The 23,139-nt window shown below is 43.5% G+C and overlaps 1 protein-coding gene across 1 annotated transcript; it reads right to left on the bottom strand.

Annotated features, from left to right (window-relative positions):
- Positions 1 to 7,457: 7,457 nt before the first annotated feature.
- Positions 7,458 to 21,915, bottom strand: SMG8 (SMG8 nonsense mediated mRNA decay factor). Its single transcript, XM_083173958.1, has 4 exons — positions 20,247 to 21,915; positions 18,434 to 18,579; positions 16,986 to 17,867; positions 7,458 to 8,904 (listed from the first exon to the last, which is right to left on the bottom strand). The coding sequence occupies exons 1-4, from the start codon at positions 21,769 to 21,771 to the stop codon at positions 8,707 to 8,709; spliced, it is 2,751 nt and encodes a 916-aa protein (XP_083030084.1). The 5' UTR covers positions 21,772 to 21,915; the 3' UTR covers positions 7,458 to 8,706.
- Between the last annotated feature and the right edge of the window lie 1,224 nt (positions 21,916 to 23,139).

The following is a 23,139-nucleotide window of genomic DNA, read 5'->3' on the forward strand; positions in this document are numbered from 1 at the left end:
TAACCCCTTTCAGCCGCAGCCTGTTTTTGCCTTCCTGACAGAGCCCTTTTTTTCAAATCTGACATGTATCACTTAAGTGGGGATAACTTTTTTTTTGCTTTTACTTATCCCAGTGAATTTGAGACTGTTTTCTCGTGACACATTGTACTTCAAGTTAGTGGTAAATTTGGGTCGATACAGTCTGTGTTTTTTTGTGAAAAATACCAAAATGTCATAAAAAAATAGAAAATTTAGCAATTTTCAAAATGTTAAATTTTCTGCTTGTGAGACAAATAATCATACCACTCAAAATAGTTAATAACTAACATAGACCATATGTATACTTTATGTTTCCATCATTATTTCAACCTCCTTTTAATTTTTTTGGACACTAGGAGGCTTAAAATATGAATAGCAAATTCTCAAATTTTCAAGAAAATTTCAAACACTGATTTTTTTAGGGACCAGTTCAGTTCTGATGTGACTTTGAGGGACTTGTATGTGAGACACCCCCATAAATGATGCCATTTCAAAAACTGCACCCCTCACAGTATTCAAAACAGCATTTTGGAAGTTTGTTAACCCTTTAGGTGTTTCACAGGAATTAAAACAAAGTGTAGGTGAAATTTCAAAATTTCATTTTTTTTGCAGATTTTCAATTTTAATACATTTTTCTAAGGAACACAGTAGATTTTACTAGAGAAATGTGACTAAAAATTGATTCCCCCAATTCTTTTGTTTTCATAAATATCCTATATGTGGCCCTAGTGTGCACGTTGACCAAACCACAGGCTTCATAATAGAAGGAGCACCTACTTGATTTTGGAGCCTCCTTTTTATGAGATTATTTTTTAGGCACCATGTAGGTTTCTAGGCACCATAAGATGCTAAAAGTTAGGAACCCCCCACAAGTGACCCCATTTTGCAAACTACACCCCTCAGGGAATTCATCTAGGGGTATAGTGTACATTTCAAACCCCCAGGGGTTTCACCAATTGTGGTACAACTGGGCTGTGAAAATGAAAAATTACATTTTTTACACAAAAATGCAGTTCTGGCTGAAAATTTTTCATTTTCACAAGGAATGAAGGAGACAAAGCACCCCAAAATCTGTGCCCCAATTTCTCCAGAGTACGGCAATGCCTCAGTGTGACCAAAAAATACCATTTGGGTGCATGGCAGGACTCAGAAGGGAAGGAGTGATATTTGGATTTTGCAGCACAGATTCTGGTGGAATGTTGGTGGGTGCTATGTCGCATTAGCAAGACCCCCGAAGCACCAATACAGTGGAACCCCCCCACAAGTGACCCCATTTTGCAAACTACACCCCTCAGGGAATTCAACTAGGGGTATAGTGTACATTTCAAACCCCCAGGGGTTTCACCAATTGTGGTACACTGGGCAGTGAAAATGAAAAATTAAATTTTTTTACACAAAAATGCAGTTCTGGCTCAAAATTTTTCATTTTCACAAGGAATGAAGGAGACAAAGCACCCCAAAATCTGTGCCCCAATTTCTCCCGAGTACGGCAATGCCTCACATGTGACCAAAAAATACCATTTGGGTGCATGGCAGGACTCAGAAGGGAAGGAGTGATATTTGGATTTTGCAGCACAGATTCTGGTGGAATGTTGGTGGGTGCTATGTCGCATTAGCAAGACCCCCGAAGCACCAATACAGTGGAACCCCCCCACAAGTGACCCCATTTTGCAAACTACACCCCTCAGGGAATTCAACTAGGGGTATAGTGTACATTTCAAACCCCCAGGGTTTTCACCAATTGTGGTACAACTGGGCAGTGAAAATGAAAAATTACATTTTTTACACAAAAATGCAGTTCTGGCTCAAAATTTTTCATTTTCACAAGGAATGAAGGAGACAAAGCACCCCAAAATCTGTGCCCCAATTTCACCCGAGTACGGCAATGCCTCACATGTGACCAAAAAATACCAGTTGGGTGCATGGCAGGACTCAGAAGGGAAGGAGTGATATTTGGATTTTGCAGCTCAGATTCTGGTGGAATGTTGGTGGGTGCTATGTCGCATTAGCAAGACCCCCGAAGCACGGTGAAATGATGAACCTAATAATCCATAGATGTGTGGTATATTTTAAAACACTCCTTTATACATAGGCCGGGTTTGTCGGGGCAAGTTTCACAGTGGAAAATAGTATCCTTTCTTATTCCCTTTTTATAGCAAACTTTGCACCTTTTTTGTGTCCTGCCCTTTTTTGCAGTGGAGGGGATTTCGTTAGGAAAATGCTGCCCTGGTACAATACGGGGGCCAGTACTAGAAGTACTGGGGCCCTCTGCCTGCTGGTTCCCAAATATTAGGCCCTTTATGACTTCCTCTTGAAAGTGCATAAATGTCCCCCTCTGGCTGGTAGAACGGAATAGCACGTAAGCATTATACAGTGCCATCTGGATGATATACACGGCCAGCTTCTTGTACCAGATTTTTGTTTTCCGCAGGGCACTGTACGGCTTCAGTACCTGATCTGAAAGATCCACTCCGCCCATGTACTTATTGTAATCTAGGATACAATTAGGTTTTGAGGTGTGGGTACTGGTACCTCGTACAGGGACGGAGGTGGTACTGTCTCCATGAATTGTTGTCAGTATAAGGACATCCCTCTTGTCCTTATATTTGACCAACAACATATTTTCGGTGGATTGTGCCCTGCTTTCACCCCTTCTCAGTACTTGGGCAATGTGCGTTTTTGGGAGGCCTCTTTGGTTCTTGCGCACAGTACCGCAAGCTGCTGTACCTCTTGAACGAAGGGCCTTAAACAGGGGGATGCTAGTGTAAAAGTTATCCACATAGAGGTGATAACCTTTATCCAGGAAGGGGTGCACTAAATCCCAGACAATTTTTCCACTAACACCTACGAGGGAGGGGGGGCATTCTGGCGGTTCAATTCTTGAATCCTTCCTTTCATATACCCTAAACCTGTGGGTGTACCCTGAGGTGCTTTCACACAGTTTATACATTTTTATGCCATACCTTGCCCTCTTACTGGGAAGGTACTGGCGGAATTTAACCCTTCCTTTAAAATGTATAAGGGACTCGTCGATACAAATAAATTTTTCAGGGATGTACATCTCTGCAAATTTGGCACTGAAATGATCAATGACCGGCCTGACTTTGAATAGCCGGTCAAAGGTGGGATCATCTCTGGGTGGGCACTGTGCATTATCGGTGTAATGTAAAAATTTAAGGATTGTCTCAAAACGAGTCCGAGTCATGGCCATACGGTAAAGTGGGGTGCTGTACAGAACATCTGTACTCCAATATTGCCTAATTTCTGGCTTTTTTACTATGCCCATATGTAACACCAGACCCCAAAACGTCATCATCTCTACTGCATCTACAGGGGTCCACCTAGCAAATGATGACGTGGGGTTTTGAGCAATAAACTGCTGGGCATATAAATTACTTTGGTCCACCATTAAATTTATAAAATCATCAGAGAAAAATAATTTGAAAAAGTCAATTTCTCTGAGACCTGTTGAATCAAATTGGATTCCTGGGATGGCCAAAAACTCAGGAACCTGGGGCTCAAAATTGTCTGGTGGTGGGGTCCATACGGGATCAATCATTTGGGGGGGGGTCTCAGCTGCTCTACGGGGGCGTCTTTGAGGGGGTCCCTCATCACTAGAGGAGGAAGATGAGGTTAAGACGAATCCTTCAAATTCCCCGCTTGCATCACTGGCTGTGTCAGAGTCAGAGGCAAGCATGGCATATGCCTCCTCCGCTGAATACATTCTTCTGGATGACTGGGATGACATTTGGGATGACATTTTTATTTTTGTGTTTCTGTAAGTGTAATGTTTCAACACGTGTATAGTGTAGAGGGGGTACAAACTTTATTTCAACACGGGGGGTATGTAGTGTGTAGTGTGTATGTAATGCAGAAAAAAAAATACTTTATACAGGAATTTGATCCCAATAAAAAAAAAAAAAAATTAGATCAACCCTGTGGCAAAAATGCTGATCTGTGATGTACGTCACTCAGCAACTTCAAGGCAGCTTTTGGTACAACCTTGAAGGGGTTAAAAAAAAAAAAAAGGTCCTGCGCCAAAAATTGAGCACAGATGTTGATCAGTAACGTCCGTCACTGAACAGCGCTGAAAGGCAACAGGAATTTGATCAAAAAAAAAAAAAAAAATAGATCAACCCTGTGCCGAAAATGCTGATCAGTGATGTACGTCACTGATCAGCGCTCAGCGGCCACAGGACACCCACAAAAGCAACGTGGGTGTAAAAACAATTTAAAAAAAAATAAACCACAGCACTCTCCAAAAAAAAAAAACAATTTAAAAAACTGCAGAAAAAAAATTATATCAACCCTGTGCCAAAAATGCTGTTCAGTGATGTACGTAACTGATCAGCGCTCAGCGGCCACAGGACACCCACAAAAGCAACGTGGGTGTAAAAACAAAACCCCACTGCACTCTCCAAAAAAAAAAAAACTGCAGATCAGTGATGCAGTGATGCAACACTGATTAGCAGTGAGGGGCAGCAGGCACACAACTGTGGGTGCAACCTGACAGGGTATATATATAAAAAAAAAAAAAAAAACCTGCACCCCAAAAAGTTGCTGATCAGTTAATTTATACTGATCAGCACAAAAGGGGGGGCAGCAGGGGGGCAGCAGTCAGTTGCACAGGCAGCACAACCTTTGGTGCAACTGACAGGTATATATATAAAAAAAAAACCCTGCACCCCCAAAAAGTTGCTGATCAGCACAGATATACTGATCAGCACAAAAGGGGGGGCAGCAGACACAAAATATAGCACTCTCTATCACTCTCTGTCACTATCTGTCACTCTATGACACTGCAGCAGCAGCAGCACACAGGAAGTCACAAGATCCAGGAAGCATCCAGCTGCTGGCAGCACGCTACCAGCGGTGATCAGGTAAGTATCAGGCAAGGATCAGGTCAGTATATCACGACAGATTGGCACGGTGACCGCTCTGCACGCAATTCCAGACCGGAATGGCGTCTGCAGCGCAGTCACCGTTAGTTTAAATCACGCGCCATGGCTTTGATTGGTCCGTCGGTCTGACGGACCAATCACAGCCTTGGGGGCAGGTGGGGTGAGGTGTGGTCATCACCGGTGACCCCCTCACGCCCCCTCACACCCGGCGGTGATTGATCCCTGTGTTACCGAGCGTCTGATTCGCCGGTAACACAGGAAAACGCTGCGATTGGCTGTTCACATTGAACAGCCAATCGCAGCGATCGCCGACGGGGGGAGGCATCGCCGCCCCCCCCTGGGCATGCTGGGACATGTCTGCTGTCAGGGACAGCAGACATGTTTAAACTGTCACCGCGTCTATAGACGCGGTGACAGTTTAAAGTCATGACGTATATATACGTCATGTGTCGGGAAGTACATCCCGGCCATGACGTATATATACGTCAAATGTCGGGAAGGGATAAGGAGGTTTGAGCACTGTGCTGAGACACCAGACAGTGTCTCTCTGCACACAGGGAGCTAACAGGACGCACTTCTGTCAGCCCCTGCTGCGTTGTCAGTGTGAGAAAACTTCACCAGGAAGCCTCATATTGTGCCTGCACTAACCAAGATGAAGTATTAATAAAAAAACAAACACCCTAGCTACTCTATCTCCTGGCTGGTGCAGCAGCCCCTCAGCATAGCACCCACTCCGGTGGGCACCTAAAACGAACTGGGGAATGCTGGGATGCAGAAGAGAGGAGCCTGCCTCTTAAAGCTTTAGCATATGTGCCTGGCTCTTTCGGACCCCTCCTACATCCCCATGGTTGAGCTGTGTCACCAGGATGGATGAAAGAGAACCATGTGTTTAGTATATGGTTTGGTAACCCCTGTAAGGGGCAAGTATAATGGGGTCTAGTATTTTGTTGCATAATGTGTAGAAGTGGTATGTGGTGTGGTACACTCAAGGGACTCGCCCCCTTTTGTGTGACCACACCCCCTTTTCCTTCTGCACGCACACAACTACATCCTTCACTTTTGATGCCAAGGTGGGCATATCTATGGGGCAGGTGTATTAATCTGCCCCTAAAGCTTGTTAAATAATGGGTCCCGTTTCTCCTGCATAACGTGGAGACGCGAACACCCGTTAACAGCTCTCTTTATCTGCCCCCCCCCTCAGGCCTGCACATTTTAATAGAAAGTCCCTCTCTCCCGCTCGCTTTTATTGCAAGCTCTCAAGCGCAGCCCAGAGCCAGCAGCAGGGCTAGGGTTGTGTCTGCAGTAGGGAAAGGACAATGCTAGCCGCTAATTACTAGGGGGATTGCTGGGGACAGCCCCGCCGAGCGTTACTCAGCGGGCTGTCTCTAGCGCACAGTAGGTGCGCTAGTAATACATCTGCAAAAATGTAATCCCCCAGTTAACGCTAGTTCTTCCATCTGCCTGTATGTACTTTAAATGTCAGGGACAATTTTTAACCCCATTCCTGCCCTCTCTCTCTGCTCTCCTCCTTTGTATACTAGCACCACTAACACCCTTCCCCTCTCCTATCGTGGTGTCCCCCCCCCCCCTCCTGTCATTTTCTCCCGGATCCGCCCCTGGAACTGTGTTTAAGTAACAAAAATGTAAAAAAATGCTGTTCAGTGCTATTTGTTCAATTTGAGATAACAGATTTAAAAAAAAAACTATGAAATAAACATACTTATCTGTGGACAGATGATACAATAGGCGTTTTGATTTTTTTTAATGTTTAACAAGTACAAGCTTACCTCCTGACTCTTGTCACAAGGAATTTAGTCAGGGTCACAGCAAGTAGGATCATGGGGTGATAGTGTTAAGGCCCCCAGACACTGCAGTGACTTCTCCCCTCACAGAGGTCGCTTGGGACCCCCTCTTGAGCTGCCCCAAAGGTCTATATATATATATTGCATGCGCTATATTGCAAGCAATCCCAGCCAAGCCTGCCCAGCTCAGAAGTAATCAAAGGTGAAACGAGTCACCCACCACATACCCAGTCGGTGCCTTTGCCGTACCTTCCTGCCAGGCTAGTTGTCTGAGCAGCGGCTACTACAAGCCATGTCCCGATACTCCGGCAATACAAATATAACAATGACATGTAACACGTGCAGAGAGAGTTAGATTTGTTTTGTTTTTTACTGGCTGCTTTATTTTTACACTACAAATTAGATTTCAGTTTAAGCATACCTCACCCAAATCTAACTTTCTATCTCTGCACATTACATTTACCCCAACTCCAATGACATGGTTTTGCCCATTTTGAGAACAAATTTGTCCTGCCATCTAGTCTGACATAGGCCAAATATCTCAGACATGGGCTGTTCAGTCTACCGTGATGATCTTAACTTTGAATATGTGCATATTTACACCATAATGAGCACACGCAACTCTGGTGTAAGCATGAGTTGCGTATGCTCATTATGAACACAATATACACGCATTGATGAGCAATTTCTACAAGTTCACTATAAACAAAATGAGTGTATTTAGAATGCACTGGTGTACAATCAAGACTAGACTTTACTAATCAGCAATTCAACAATACATTATATGCAGCTATAATACAAAGTATACAGATATGACAGATGGTTCAAATACATGATTTCACCATGGAAGAAGTGCTATATAAAACAGAGCAGCATTCCTTAAATAATTCACAAAAAGGGAATTTATTTCCGTGCACATATATAGGCTTACATATCAAGACATGGTTATTGGTGTTCTTTAAATTAAAAGAATACATTATCCTTTATGTTCAGGCGTCATGATTATTATGAATTTATGTTCTTCTCAGATATCCAATTACACAGGGAAAAGATTATGTGAATACTGGTTTGTAGATGACAATACCCAAGTTGAACATGAAAGTGCACCATCACTGATAGGTAAGGCACTATGTTCCACTAGACACTGGCTTATGGTTTACATATACGATACAACTTCCCTTCATGCTTCACAGCACATACTAGCATTTTCATTTCTGACTTAATCCAAGTCCAAAATGTAAACACTAATGTAACAGTATAAAACACATAAGGAACCCACAAATCTCTGTTTTTGTGGGAATAATTATTTTGCTTGGCTGCATAAGCTTGCTATAGACTGGCCACCTACACACCTAAGCATAGTGAAAGCATCAGGTTTGTGTGAATGGATATTCATTAGAATGCAGCCTATAAATCAGGGCCATGGCGACCGGTATTTGTCGAGCCCTGCTATAAATTCACCAGAAAATGATTCCTCAGAAATATAAATCAGGTCTCATTAATATGAACAGGAGGACCACAGATCATTGAGGAGCTCAGTGGAAAAGATGCACAAGGCACAAAATTCCATTTGCCCCTTTTCAACTAGATGGGTCATGAAACAGAATACCAGGGATCTGTGTTTTGTGCCTCTATTCCAATAAGCCCCTCAATTTCATAGTGTTCCGGGAATGTGATACATAGGCATAAAAAACAATGAATGTGTATGTTATCTCATAATACTGAGAAAATAATGGTTGACAGCCATAGATGCATTAATTTACAATTGAAACTTGTGGGATTTGTCCTGGTCATGTTATCATAATTTTTTTTATAGATAAGCCTATACAGTTTAACACACGATTATACAAATGACACATCGGAATAAAACAGGAGCTAGTTAAGCTAGAGAAAATCTTTCACGTGTTCTGAAAAACAAAAAGTTCAGTGTCCTTTATTCATAAAGAAATCCACTGTCCCAACGTCAGAGGGTAAAAAGGTGTGTATTATAGTGTAACAGTCTTTAATATCCCTCGCATAACTTTATAGGTGACAAGCTGTTGATTTTCTTTTGGGGGATAACAAGGCCCTCGTTCTGTCACGTACGAGTATGGAAATCTTAGTACCCATAATCCATCAGATGGCAGAGTGATATCCTGCTTTTCAGGAAAGAAAATAGGACATGGAAGTGGGCCAGGCTGCACCTAGAATGAAGTAAACAAATGTAATTATTAAAAAAAAAGTTTTGGAAGTACTTACCAGTTACTCTTCCTATTACCTACACGCTACATCAGGGCTGGGCAACACCGGCCCTCCAGATGTTGATGAACTACACATCCCAGCATGTCTTGCATCAGTTTCAGCATGGCCACATAGCAAAACTAATGCAAAGCATCCTGGGATGTGTAGTTCATTAACATCTGGAGGGCCGGAGTTGCCCAGCCCTGCGCTACATAAACACTGAGACAGACAACAATATATATCCTGAGGTGGCAATCGCAACAGTGGCTGGTGCCTTCCAGGAAAATCCAGATCACTGGACAATAGACAGAGTACTTTGGGGCGGCGGCACTCAGCTCAAAGAAAAACGCATGACAGTAGATTTCGCCTTAGGCGCATATATATATATATATATATATATATATATATATATATATATATATATATATATATATATATATATATATATATATATATATATATATATATATATATATATACACACACACACACCAATTGATTGGTCTCGGCACTCCAACTGTTGTGGATATGGTCCAATTTTTGCGGTGCCTTCCAAGAACAAGAATGTTCAAATATATGTATGCAAGGCGGCGGCACTCACTCACAACAAATAAATATTTAATATGAATTACTGAGTGGACTCAGTTTATTTGTTGTGAGTGCCGCCGCCTTGCATACATATTTTTGAACATTCTTGTTCTTGGAAGGCACCGCAAAAATTGGACCATATCCACAACAGTTGGAGTGCCGAGACCAATCAATTGGTATATATATATATATATAAACACCCACAAGAAAAAAGAAGTATTCCTGTGGGTGCACTGAGGACCAAATAATAACTATTATAAAAATTAACCTTTAATATTTATCTTCTAAAAAAGTCTCATATACAAGAGACCTGATATCCTTGTTGTGGTGAAATATTAAAAAATAGAATGTGAATAAAGAGATGAAAATCTACGTGTAAAGATTAAAAAAGAAGAAAGAGAGACATGCAAATGTGTGTGTATTTGAGTCTATGATTTTCAGTATTGTACTTTATAGTGCTTTTTTCATAGATCTCAAAAATTGTAGCCTTATTGTCTTTAATAAAGAGTCACTTTTCCCTTTTGCACAAGTTATGCGTCTACATTAATTGTATGGGTTCACTGGATATAGCTTTTTCATAAAATGAGGAGATTAATGGCTCCTAAGGATCCAGTGAGAAAAGTAACCTTTCAAGTTCACCTCAGCGTTTAAATGAGTGTGATGTCTCCTATGGTAAGCACCCCTCGATCATACATAGGGGTACATGCAATAAGCATCACTGTGCAGTATTCCGTACAGGATACAGATGGTAGATTTAATTACCCAGTATTACTATGAGTATCTTGTGTCTTTATACACAGTGTCAGGTATAGCTGGTGGGAAATTCTGTGGAGATGCGGTATCCGTATTTAAGCGGTTTATCCGCCGGATTCCCTAGTAACGGAGTGGGGGTACTCAATGGTGTTTCAAAGGTTTGGCATTGTTTAAGCACATCCAAAAGGATTTATCACCCATGTTATAAGCTGGTTACCGCTGGGATAAAAGTTGTGTGCATATATCCATGCCAGCCTTTTACACCGTTTTTGATGATCTAGTGCGAGCTGTAAATATTGTCATATAAGACAGTCAAAGTACCTCTAATTTCTACCCGTAATTATAGCGGTTTTTACCGCCGGGTTTCAGACAGTCGCTCCTTCCACAGGTAGTTCCCACAATAATGAATTAGAATGTATCCTGTAACTGATCTGCAAATATTCAATAATCCTTTTATAAGGTTTATCCCCTTCACTACCACACTATCAGAGTTTCTACCCTTCAGTGGTGTAGGGTATACACAGTGCAAGCTATATATACAATTTCCAGATCAGGGTGTCAGCACCTGTATTCCAACTAAAATATTGGAGCTGTGCGTCTGTTACTATTGATCCTAAAAGTCTTAGTTCTTATCCCTGATTGCAAGGGCGCTTCTCATAGGACAATAAATGTACAGGAGCAGGGAACAGGTTAATGTGTTCCCTGTACTCCGCGCTGTGCCTGCTTAATACAGAAGGAAGTTGCCCTTAGTCATACACACCATCCAATATCAAAACAATCCCCTGAAAAGGTGGACTTATTTATACAGTGTAATTACAATGTTTAGGGCTTTCACGTCTCCTTCATCGCTCACGCATAAAGGCACATCAGTATAGGCGAGATAAATTGTATATAGAAGTGCCGTTTATTATTAGCCACTCACTCCGCCTGTCCAGCGTGAGTGAGATTGCTACAGTGATTACAGAATTTTTCACTGAGACTATCGCAGATCAGGGGTTGTGTCTTGAAACACGCTGTTCCCCTGTCCCTGCTCAGTGGCTGTATCTCTCGGCATCTGCCGCTCAGTCTGAGATACACGCCACTGCCGCCCTTCAATAGCAGCCGGGTTACACGTTCAGTGTTCCCCCGGCTCTCGTGGCGTGCTGAGTCTCTTCCCCTGTACGGGGTTAAGAAGTGGCTAATATAACAGCACTATTACATCCGCTATATCGCTACTGAATTGGCACTTTTAAGGTGAACTGATAGGCATATGACATATGTATGACATATACAGCCTACGATCGTTTCACACCTGATGGTTGATGCCTTGAAAAAGCTTGTGTGAAACGATCGTAGGCTGTAGTTAGAGAGAATGCTATGTGTGTGTAGTTAGCCAGAAATGTTATCAATGTCATATGCCTATCAGTTCACCTTAAAAGTGCCAATTCAGTAGCGATATAGCGGATGTAATAGTGCTGTTATATTAGCCACTTCTTAACCCCGTACAGGGGAAGAGACTCAGCACGCCACGAGAGCCGGGGGAACACTGAACGTGTAACCCGGCTGCTATTGAAGGGCGGCAGTGGCGTGTATCTCAGACTGAGCGGCAGATGCCGAGAGATACAGCCACTGAGCAGGGACAGGGGAACAGCGTGTTTCAAGACACAACCCCTGATCTGCGATAGTCTCAGTGAAAAATTCTGTAATCACTGTAGCAATCTCACTCACGCTGGACAGGCGGAGTGAGTGGCTAATAATAAACAGCACTTCTATATACAATTTATCTCGCCTATACTGATGTGCCTTTATGCGTGAGCGATGAAGGAGACGTGAAAGCCCTAAACATTGTAATTACACTGTATAAATAAGTCCACCTTTTCAGGGGATTGTTTTGATATTGGATGGTGTGTATGACTAAGGGCAACTTCCTTCTGTATTAAGCAGGCACAGCGCGGAGTACAGGGAACACATTAACCTGTTCCCTGCTCCTGTACATTTATTGTCCTATGAGAAGCGCCCTTGCAATCAGGGATAAGAACTAAGACTTTTAGGATCAATAGTAACAGACGCACAGCTCCAATATTTTAGTTGGAATACAGGTGCTGACACCCTGATCTGGAAATTGTATATATAGCTTGCACTGTGTATACCCTACACCACTGAAGGGTAGAAACTCTGATAGTGTGGTAGTGAAGGGGATAAACCTTATAAAAGGATTATTGAATATTTGCAGATCAGTTACAGGATACATTCTAATTCATTATTGTGGGAACTACCTGTGGAAGGAGCGACTGTCTGAAACCCGGCGGTAAAAACCGCTATAATTACGGGTAGAAATTAGAGGTACTTTGACTGTCTTATATGACAATATTTACAGCTCGCACTAGATCATCAAAAACGGTGTAAAAGGCTGGCATGGATATATGCACACAACTTTTATCCCAGCGGTAACCCGCTTATAACATGGGTGATAAATCCTTTTGGATGTGCTTAAACAATGCCAAACCTTTGAAACACCATTGAGTACCCCCACTCCGTTACTAGGGAATCCGGCGGATAAACCGCTTAAATACGGATACCGCATCTCCACAGAATTTCCCACCAGCTATACCTGACACTGTGTATAAAGACACAAGATACTCATAGTAATACTGGGTAATTAAATCTACCATCTGTATCCTGTACGGAATACTGCACAGTGATGCTTATTGCATGTACCCCTATGTATGATCGAGGGGTGCTTACCATAGGAGACATCACACTCATTTAAACGCTGAGGTGAACTTGAAAGGTTACTTTTCTCACTGGATCCTTAGGAGCCATTAATCTCCTCATTTTATGAAAAAGCTATATCCAGTGAACCCATACAATTAATGTAGACGCATAACTTGTGCAAAAGGGAAAAGTGACTCTTTATTAAAGACAATAAGGCTACAATTTTTGAGATCTATGAAAAAAGCACTATAAAGTACAATACTGAAAATCATAGACTCAAATACACACACATTTGCATGTCTCTCTTTCTTCTTTTTTAATCTTTACACGTAGATTTTCATCTCTTTATTCACATTCTATTTTTTAATATTTCACCACAACAAGGATATCAGGTCTCTTGTATATGAGACTTTTTTAGAAGATAAATATTAAAGGTTAATTTTTATAATAGTTATTATTTGGTCCTCAGTGCACCCACAGGAATACTTCTTTTTTCTTGTGGGTGTTTATGTCTATATCTAAGTAGTGGGTAGCACCCCTCAGACCTTGTTTGGGTAAAACACTGGTTTCTATCCCATTGAGGAAATTTTCTGAGGGTAGAGGACTTTCTACCAACAGACTGGTGCGGGAATTTTTCTTTTTGTGTGTGTATATATATATATATATATATATATATATATATATATATATATATATATATATATATATATATATATATATATATATATATATATATATATATATATATATATATATATATACCAATTGATTGGTCTCGGCACTCCAACTGTTGTGGATATGGTCCAATTTTTGCGGTGCCTTCCAAGAACAAGAATGTTCAAATATATGTATGCAAGGCGGCGGCACTTACAACAAATAAACTGAGTCCACTCAGTAATTCATATTAAATATGAATTACTGAGTGAACTCAGTTTATTTGTTGTGAGTGAGTGCCGCCGCCTTGCATACATATATATATATATATATATATATATATATATATATATATATTACAGTATCAGTTAGCGAAGCACATCACACAACTCATGACTCAAATGGTGATTGGGTGTACACAGTAAATGATCCACAGTTTGTAAGAGGGTTAAGACTCCTACACACGAGCTGACATCGCGCGCCAGCTGTACACATATGCATAAAGCTGTACTCCATGATTTAATATACAGCTATATAAATAAACACAAAAGTAGTATCTACAATACAGTTCACTAAGTGGACAATGGATATTTTCTAAGGTTTCTGGTTTGTAAGACAATTGTATTTTTACAGCAGAGGTGGTGCAGCTTAAATTACAATTACTAAATTAGTATGCCCATACAATTTTTTTTTCCCAAGATATTTTGTAATACATGCATGTATCATGCATGTATTACAAAATATCTTGAAAAAAAATTGTATTTCACAAGCTGCACATACTGTATCTCAAGCTGTGTACACACGGGGGCGATAGGGGCTGAAATCGCTGGAAATATGGTCGCTGGCGACCATATTGCCAGTGATTGGAGTGTGCCCCGGCTTTATCGCCGGGTGTGCGCTCCCGTTTTCAGCCCCGTTCTAATCGCTGGTCGCAGGAGCTTGCTCCTGTGACCAGCTGATTACCTCTGCGGCTCCCCCGGCAGAGGTTCCTTCTCATCAGCGACCATCTGATGCTAGCAATATATGGCTGAGCAATATATCTCCCCCTGTGTGTACGCACCTCTACAAAGGACACTTCAAAACTCTAATCCATGCACTCATTATCTCCTGCATTAACTATTGCAATAGTCTCCTTACTGGTCTTCCCAAGAAAAGACTCTCGCCACTGCAATCCATTTTGAATGCTGCTGCAAGGCTGATCTTCCTTGCAAGGAGTTCATCTGCTGATCCATCGGTTGCCCATGTTTTACCACATTCAATTCAAAATACTTCTACTCACATATAAAGCAATTAACCAAGCAATTAACCAAGCTACACAAACATACATCACTTATCTCAAAATATCTCCCAACTCAACCTCTCCGTTCTTCATGAGATCTGCGTCGCTCATGAACACTCATTACCAGATCTCATTCACAATTGCAGGTCTTTCATTGGGCAGCACCCACCCTATGGAATGCCCTGCCACAAACCATAAGACTCCAAACTTTCAAGCGTTCCCTGAAAACTCACTTCAGGGATTCCTGAACCGCCCCCATAACCTTCAAAATCTTTCAATCTAATTACATCCCATCAAGACTGTTCTTGGTAATTTGCTGGGACTGCTATACTATAGATAGTGCCTATCCTTGTGTATCCTTCCTCTCTCCCTATAGATTGTAAGCTTGCAAGCAGGGCCCTCCATCCTCTATGTTTGTCTATAATCACCCAGTTGGTCTGATCACTGTTGATTCCAACTTTAAAGAACAACGGAATATGCTGCGCTATATAAGAAACTGTAAATAAATAATACTGTATGCTACTAGTGCAGACCTGCACACATACTGGAGATAGTTACAACTTCGCATATGAATGCAATTGCACATTTTTAGTGAACAAAATTGTGATTTTGGGCACAACTGCATCCCATTCACAAATCAGCAACACAGATGCTATTTGAGCAAAAACAGTAAACTGTACATATTATCTGTAATGGCTTCAATTTCCGCACCAGAGAAGATCACCTCTAGCACAATACAAAGCCCCAAGCACTCTACAAAGGAGACTCCTGAGTAAATAGAAAGAAATCAGAAAACAAAACACATGCTAAAAAGCAAATCCATCAAGTAACCTAGCCATTGCTGCCCAAGACAAGAATACACATCTGATCTGATTAGGTGGGAATGCTATAGCTGTTGGGTTGTACATTACTTTTAAATGGGTTGTTGACTTTTAAACAAAATGTCCTCATTATAACATGCCTCGCACAATGGGCTTAATTAAGCAAGGTTGCCCTGCGCATATGTGAATGTGCCTTGCGAGTCAGCTCTGATTTAAGATTTCATTGCAGAGTGTGACAGGAAGCGACTGTTTAGAGCAGTTATTGGTGAGTGGTGGCAAAACTGCAGATGTTCTGGCAATTATATCCAGGCAGCTATTACATGTAAGCAGAGAAATATGGCGCCTGGGTCACGTCCAGTCTGCCACATCCATCTAGTTTGTCCTATGCCTATAAAAGTGTCAATTAATATTCTCCCAGGTCTACAGTGCCACCGGAAATTGTGTCTGCCATATCCAGTCTGCATAGCCATGGACCTAAATCGAGCAGTGTTTTTGCGTTAAGGCAGTGTACGTGTAGTTATATAAATAACATTATTATTCCGTAAATAAGTTGTGACAGCTCTGATGGGCTCCTCTTTCAATCGAGGTGGCAGTTCACTTGCCAACATTAACATTAGCAGTTCCATAGTAACTGCATTAGCGTACAACTCTGATCAGGATGCAATTAGCAGCCTGGCGGTCAAGATGCAAGAGTTCAGTTATAACCTCGAAAGGATCAAACTGCTGACACCGGAATTCAGAAAGTCCACATCCTGATCGGTGAGTATGCAGGGCAGGTTAGTGTCAGACTGGGGAAGGGTACAGAGGTTAGGTTTAGGAACTAGCAGGGAGAGTTGGGGGTCAGGAAGTTGGAAGGGAGGGGCAGGGGGACAGTAAGTATAACCACCTGACCTATCTGGATTCCCACCTTTAGGATGCTGCTGTCGGTATTCTGACCACCGGTCATCCGTCTGTATCTCCTCTAACTTTCAAGAGGAAGAAGCTAAAACAGCCATCAAACAGGTAGAGGACTCATTGTCCGGCTACATGGACAGCTTTAGCCCACAAGCAGGTCTAGTTACCTTTTGGATTCAGTTAAGATGAGGACGCTATAAGGAAGACTTGTCCAAAAGTGAGGTGGCATTCTATAACATTTATCCACACTAAAAAGGAATAGGAGACTATTTTTTGGGTATACTTATCTCCTGACTGTAATACGCGATACTGTAATTATAGTGTGAATGCTAAAGCCATTTAGGCAGTATACATAGCTTACCTGAGGGGTCATTACAATTTGTAACGAAGCATCTGGTACCACAACAAACAGTCTCATGAGCTGTGCATAATGAGGTTTAAGTCCTCGTCCTTGAGAAGGTGACAGCATGTACAAAGGCATGTCACTGTTGAGGGCTTTGACTGCTGATTCTTTAGGTCCATTGCCTAACACTTTCATAATTTTATCAGGTCCTGAGCACATGAACCTCCGGCCTCTGGAATCCTCATACTCAAAACCCACAAATGCCCTCGCTATATCATCCCTTCTACGTCCTCTTCCTGTTGCCACACTACTTCGTTTCCCAGGGACAGACTTATTCGGAGCTGGCCACGAGTTGACATCCAAGTCCCCTTCATCTTCTGGCTTTGTGCGGATGACAATGTCCCATGGCATTAGATAATTGGTACCTGGGATAAATCCAAGTTGATCTAAACCTGTGTGGAAGTTGTAAGCTTTGGCAGGACCAAGTTTTACTAGTGACCAACTAGAGAATTTAGGTAGAAGACCTTTTGGACAGTTTGAATTCATCATACCAGGAAGGTATTCAACCGTGGATGCCTGACGATCCACTAAACTGGGCTTTTTTTCCCCTTTGTCCTCTGTACCATGTGCCGGTGCATCCGCATTATCTCCTCCGGCTTGAGGATCAGCTGGGTATGTTCCCAAGCTATCAGTGGACTGGCCCAAACTAAGAGCCAGACTCAAACTTGTGGTTTCACCCTGTGTTTGAGGTTCTTTATCTTTCAGCTTCTCTCCTTCCAGTTCTCCTTCTTGGGAAGTGGAGGGAGCTTCATTTTTTGCAGGAGCAGGATCAGGTGTACTGGGCTGGAATATGGGAAAATGAATGTGATCCAGCTTCCCACAGCATTTCTCTTCCAGCATCTATAAAATAAATAAATAAATAGTGAATAAAGCAGTCTTGCCTAGAGGCATATATGGCAAATAAAGGGTAAACAATAAATAATAATTTAGCATTTTATACATCAAATACAATGGCCAAGTTATGCAACAGAAATATCACAGGTTACACATATAAAGTCCACTAAAGAGTTAATCCAATTACCCACAAAGACATTGCTGTGGTATAGCGCATTTATGGTACCGCAAACTCGCAGATTTCTGGACACAGCCTCATCGGCTGTAAGCAAACAGCGACCAATCGGGGACAAAAAAGGTCTGCGTTTGTCAGCATTGCCCATTGTCAGCATTTACACGCCATTAAAATGGCACCTCACACCCTTTACAGGAAACTGTATTGACCCGAAAGTTGGAAAGAAGCAACTTAAACATTAGTTTGACATTTGAAAATACATATAATACTACCAGTTCTAGTAATGTATCATGCTCATCTGCTAACTAGATAGAAAAACAAATTGTGGTACTAGGAAAATAAGAATCTGAAACGGTCTACTCCAGCCATTTATATATACATTGATCAGGAACAGCACCTGATAGAAGTCATAATTAGCACTCTTGATGTCAAACGGATCCTCACGTGGTGCCTGTTTTCGCCCACAGTTACAGTTACCAGATGACCTTGCCCGACTGTTGTGGTACAGAATTGGAGGATTTCTGTCAGGTTCAATCTTCTCTCCTGAAAATGTAAAAGGTAACGTTGACAAACACCAATGAGTATACCCTTAACCATATAGGTTCTCGACAATTTTTTCAATAAAACTATTTCTTACATTACTACAGCAGTATTTCACTGATCATTTGGTAGATAACTTAAGACTTATTTAAAGTAACTTGAACACCTAATAAATAAATCCATGGTAGGCATAATTTGGTGCTATCCTGCTCTAAAGGCTAGGGTAGTGTTTTTCAACCGCTGAGTGCCATGAGCGGTTGCTGGGTGTACCACCATACCTTGGCGATGACCACCGCTGCTGCCCATCTGATATGCCTTTACGGCTACTGCCACTTTCAGTAGCTGGCTCCGGCAGTGATGTGTGGCAGTAACCGGCTCGTGACCTGTGGTGAGTAAACGGTCACAGACGCCATGTCGCCGAGTGTCAGTCTGCCTGCCTACAGGTCCTCAGTGCTGGACCTCCATGCTGCTGCTCCATTTATGTCAGCAGAAGATTTGTGTAGAATTACTGGGGGAGAGAGGGGAGTTTATACTACTGCGGGGGACACTTTTTGGGTTTTTTGGATTTTGCGAGTTTAAAAAGGTTGAAAATCACTGGGCTAGGTACCAAGCTCAAGAGATGACCACTACTCCAGACCATTCATCACAATTCTGGCCAATGAGGTTGTATTTTGTACTCAACCATGTGACACACCTACATTATAATTGATCAACTATACCGATAGGAATATCATACCGGAGACAGAAAGATGTGAATAGAACAGCGACTGCAGAATGCAAAGTACTACAAATATTTATATGTTAATCCCCTCATAGGAAGGTTTTCAATTGTTTTATAGGGATGCGGTCAGTTTCCGGCGTTCAAAATCCCGACCACCGAAATCCCGTAAATCTCTCCCTCCGTGGGTGTCCACGACACCTATAGAGGGGAAAATAAATTAGTGTGCCAAGCGTATCGATGCACTGGGGCCGCTGCGTGGCGAGCACAGCGAGCCCACAAGGGGGGGGGGGGGGGAAAATCGATCCACGTCCCCCCCTTCTCAGGATTTCGGCGTCGGGATTTTGAACGCCGGGATTCCATACCGAATCCGTTTTATACCAGCATTTTTGCTCACTATCCCTGGGGGTGGTGACCTGAAATGTGCAAATGCGTGGCTAAACCTGATCATAATAAGAGCTACATGCGCAAAAAAAAAATAGATCAATTGAATATAGCCCTAAGATCTGCAGGCATTTTAGATGGGAGATCAGGCGCAATATAACAATTGAATACCACCCTTAATATTTAACACCAGATGACAAAAGCACAATTATTCTAATAAAACGCTTTCCTGATATCATAGCAAAGCTTAAATTCCCCTACACTATACGTAACACCTATCTTTGTTATGTGAAGAATTATACCCATTTCAGAGAATTTTTGCCATGGCTCAGCCAAACTACCCAGGACTCTCTTATGCCCCAATGGTATCAAACCGGGAATTGGTTACCAGGTCAGTGCCCCTATGAACTATGATTTTTTCATATGACATTTGTCTCTGGTATAAGTGTGAATGGTGCGACCCCAGATTTAAGTTAATGGTTAATTGGATACAATTAACTCTTACATGTGCATGTGTTTAGGACAGACTAAATGGGCGTGTTTCTCATTTGCCATAACATTTTGTTACCTGACTTTGGAAGCAAGTGGAACTTGTGTACACAGTGCTGATCTGTCAGGCTCCTTTCTTCACAAAGTTGGTGTCCACTGCTCCAAAACTTGTAGCAATCTTCATTAAGGTGTATGGCATATTTCTGGAATGCTGGTCCACGGGCATGCTGGCTGTAAACCCTTAATGCTTGAGCCAGTTGATTCTTATGAACTGTGGTGGTGTAATTATGGGGTAGGTTAGACTGGTAAGCGCTGTGTGCCATAGGAAGGGCTTTTTGGCACCTATTTTCAGAAAACTTGGTGTCTGCATCCAAATATCCTTCGAGCACTTTCATATTGGCCAACAACTTTGGTGGATACCCGCCAGGGAATGCTGGAGGATCATCATCTTTATTCTCTATGATGACTTCATACAGTTTAAGGGCTACACTCGCCCACTTCTGGTAAGTGGGCAGCTCAAAATGAGAGGGCTGTGGGTTTCGGCCAACACTGTCATCAAACCCCTTCTTTGTGAGCACCAAGTCTACATGCTGGAAGAGGAATTCCCGCAAGGTGCAGTCCACAAGCTGCCCAGAGACCCCAGAGCTGTTCTCCACTGTGAAGGAAAGCTGCTGCCGGCTGTGTCTCATCATCCTGAAGCGCCGGGGTCCGGAGATAGGCATCATGGAAGTGTCAGTGTCCCTAACTGTGCAATGGTGCCGCAGACCATCCAGCAGCATGCCTATGGGGTCATCATCCTGGTCGGCCACAATGTAGACAAAAGCCTGGTTAGCAGGCACTGTGAAGAGGCAGTTGATGCTCTGGTTGGTGAGGACACGACTCTTACGGAATATGCGGTAGATTTGGTCCTCTAGGGCGTGCTGCAGCCTCCTCTTTGGAGAGTGTTTCTTGGGCTTATCAGCAGCGGCCTGGGCGGAACCACGACCGGGTTCCACACCCCGGAGGGCTCCATTCAGCTGGAAAACAAAGAGCAGGCGTGGTGGGCATGGCCGGGCATTCAGCTTCCACTCCAGCCCCACGGGGCAATCCTTGAGTGCTGGCTTCAGCGAGGGCAGCAGCTTCTGGCGGACGCTGTCCAGGGCGCGGAATAGCTTCTCGTAGGCGATGTCGAAGCCGCAAGTGGGGTGCACAAGTAGCAGCAGGTGGCAGGCGCAGAAGAGGTAGAGCATGTGCATGCAGTGCAGCTTTTCCTCATCCTTCCACCACTCGTGCGACTCTGCGTGCGACACTCCGCGCCCCAGCTCTTCGCACGCCCGCGCCAGCTCCCCGGTGTCGCTGATGCCCGTGAGCAGCACATACAGCACCCGCGACTCCTGCTCGTAGTACGTCTGGAAGATGCTGCGCTCCCGCGACCCCTCCGGCGGCCGGTGGAAGAGAGGGAAGACGTGCCGGTCACACAACGAGTTCACCAAGCAGCCCTTGTCCCAGCTGCCCTGCAGCAGCGCCGTCTTCCCGAACACGCCGACCACGCACACTTCGTCCTCCTTCCATGCCGGCTCCGAGCTCAGCAGCTCCCGCAGCAAGCCCGGCCCGCCTGCTGACATCTTCTAGTGTGGTAAGTTCACTGGTTCCCTCTTGGCCCAGGGGAACGAATACAGCGGTACACACTGACACTGAGCGTGGTGCAACGCAAGGAAGTGTCCGGCCGGGAACATGCAACCGGCGAAGTGGCAAACACATTACTTGCATTCCTGCAGCGCTGCTAGGTGACTGAGAGCTGTCAGATGCAATTGAGGAAACCTGAACTATCGGTCTCTATAAGAAAGAAGAGCCTCTTTTAATTTACATTTAGTTGAAAAAAGGGAAATGAGTGAGAGCTGGGGCTAAAAAGGAAACTTCTAGGCTTAAACTGACCATACCCTTCTTCGATTTGGGCCCTTTTCACCAGAATCCGTAAAATCGGTGGAAGAAATTGGGTGAAAAGAGACCAAATCTTATGTGCCTAACCTCCAATTCCAATCCGATTTGCGTTTCCATGCACATCGGATACGGAGATTCAGTGGCGGAACTAGTGGCTGGTAGACCCAGGTGCAAGCAAATACTTTGGACCCCCACCCCCTCTGAAGAAAAACAAAGCGGTTAGTAGTACGTTATTGCAATAACGTACTACTAATGACCATGGCTATGCTCACCAAAAAACAGTGTCTTCCCCACATGACCCCCTGTGTGCCCCAAATAGTGGGAGAGGAGATAGGAAAAAAAGTGGGAGATGGGAGAGCAGAAGAGAAAAGGAATAGTGGGAGAGAGGAGGAATAGTGGGAGACAGAAGAGAGGGAGTAATCTTGGGAGACGGAGCGCAGGAGAGAGGAGGAATAGGGAGAGAGGAGGAATAGGGAGAGAAGAGGAATCTTGGGAAACGGAGTGCTGGCGAGAGGAGGAATAGTGGGAGACAGGAGAGCAGAAGAGAGGAAGAATAGAGGGAGACGGGAAAGAGGAGGAATAGTGGGAGACAGGAGAGCGGGAGAGAGGAGGAATAGTGGGAGATGATGAACAGCGTGTCAGCAGCAGTGAGGTTTTCCATCCCAGAAGAACAGCGTGCAGAAGTCTCCGTACAGCAGTGGCCACGGTCTTCCACGGTCCATACTAGGGGCACAGCGGTCTTCCATCTCAGCGGCGGCAGGCTGCAGCGCATAGGTGCTGAGGCCATACCAACTGATGAGCTATGTCTTCTTCAGCAGCGGCTCCTGCTGCACTCAGCTAGTGGTGGGCCAATCCACCCCTGGGCTACCCTGCCTGCTGGTCATGTCCCATTCATAAGACAAGCTCCGCCCCTTTGTGGCTGAACGGCCCAAATATATAATGCTGTGCTGAGGATTGGAGGGGATTGGCTGGGCTTTGCGGGGCAGCAGGACAAAGACGGCCCTTTCAATGTCGCGGGCTCTGGTGCAATGCAGAGATTGCAAGTGCTGCAT

Source organism: Crinia signifera, chromosome 2, assembly GCF_055691185.1.
Source record: "Crinia signifera chromosome 2, ASM5569118v1, whole genome shotgun sequence".
Classification (NCBI taxonomy): Eukaryota; Metazoa; Chordata; class Amphibia; order Anura; family Myobatrachidae; genus Crinia; species Crinia signifera.

Bases quoted from the DNA above. Each gene is read 5' to 3' on its own strand.
- SMG8 (XM_083173958.1), bottom strand. From the start codon at position 21,771: ATGTCAGCAGGCGGGCCGGGCTTGCTGCGGGAGCTGCTGAGCTCGGAG. The intron at 18,580-20,246 runs GTAACAAAATGT...TTACATTTTCAG, and splicing joins CCACTTGCTTCCAAAGTCAG to GAGAGAAGATTGAACCTGAC. The intron at 8,905-16,985 runs GTAAGCTATGTA...ACTTCATTCTAG, and splicing joins AAATTGTAATGACCCCTCAG to GTGCAGCCTGGCCCACTTCC.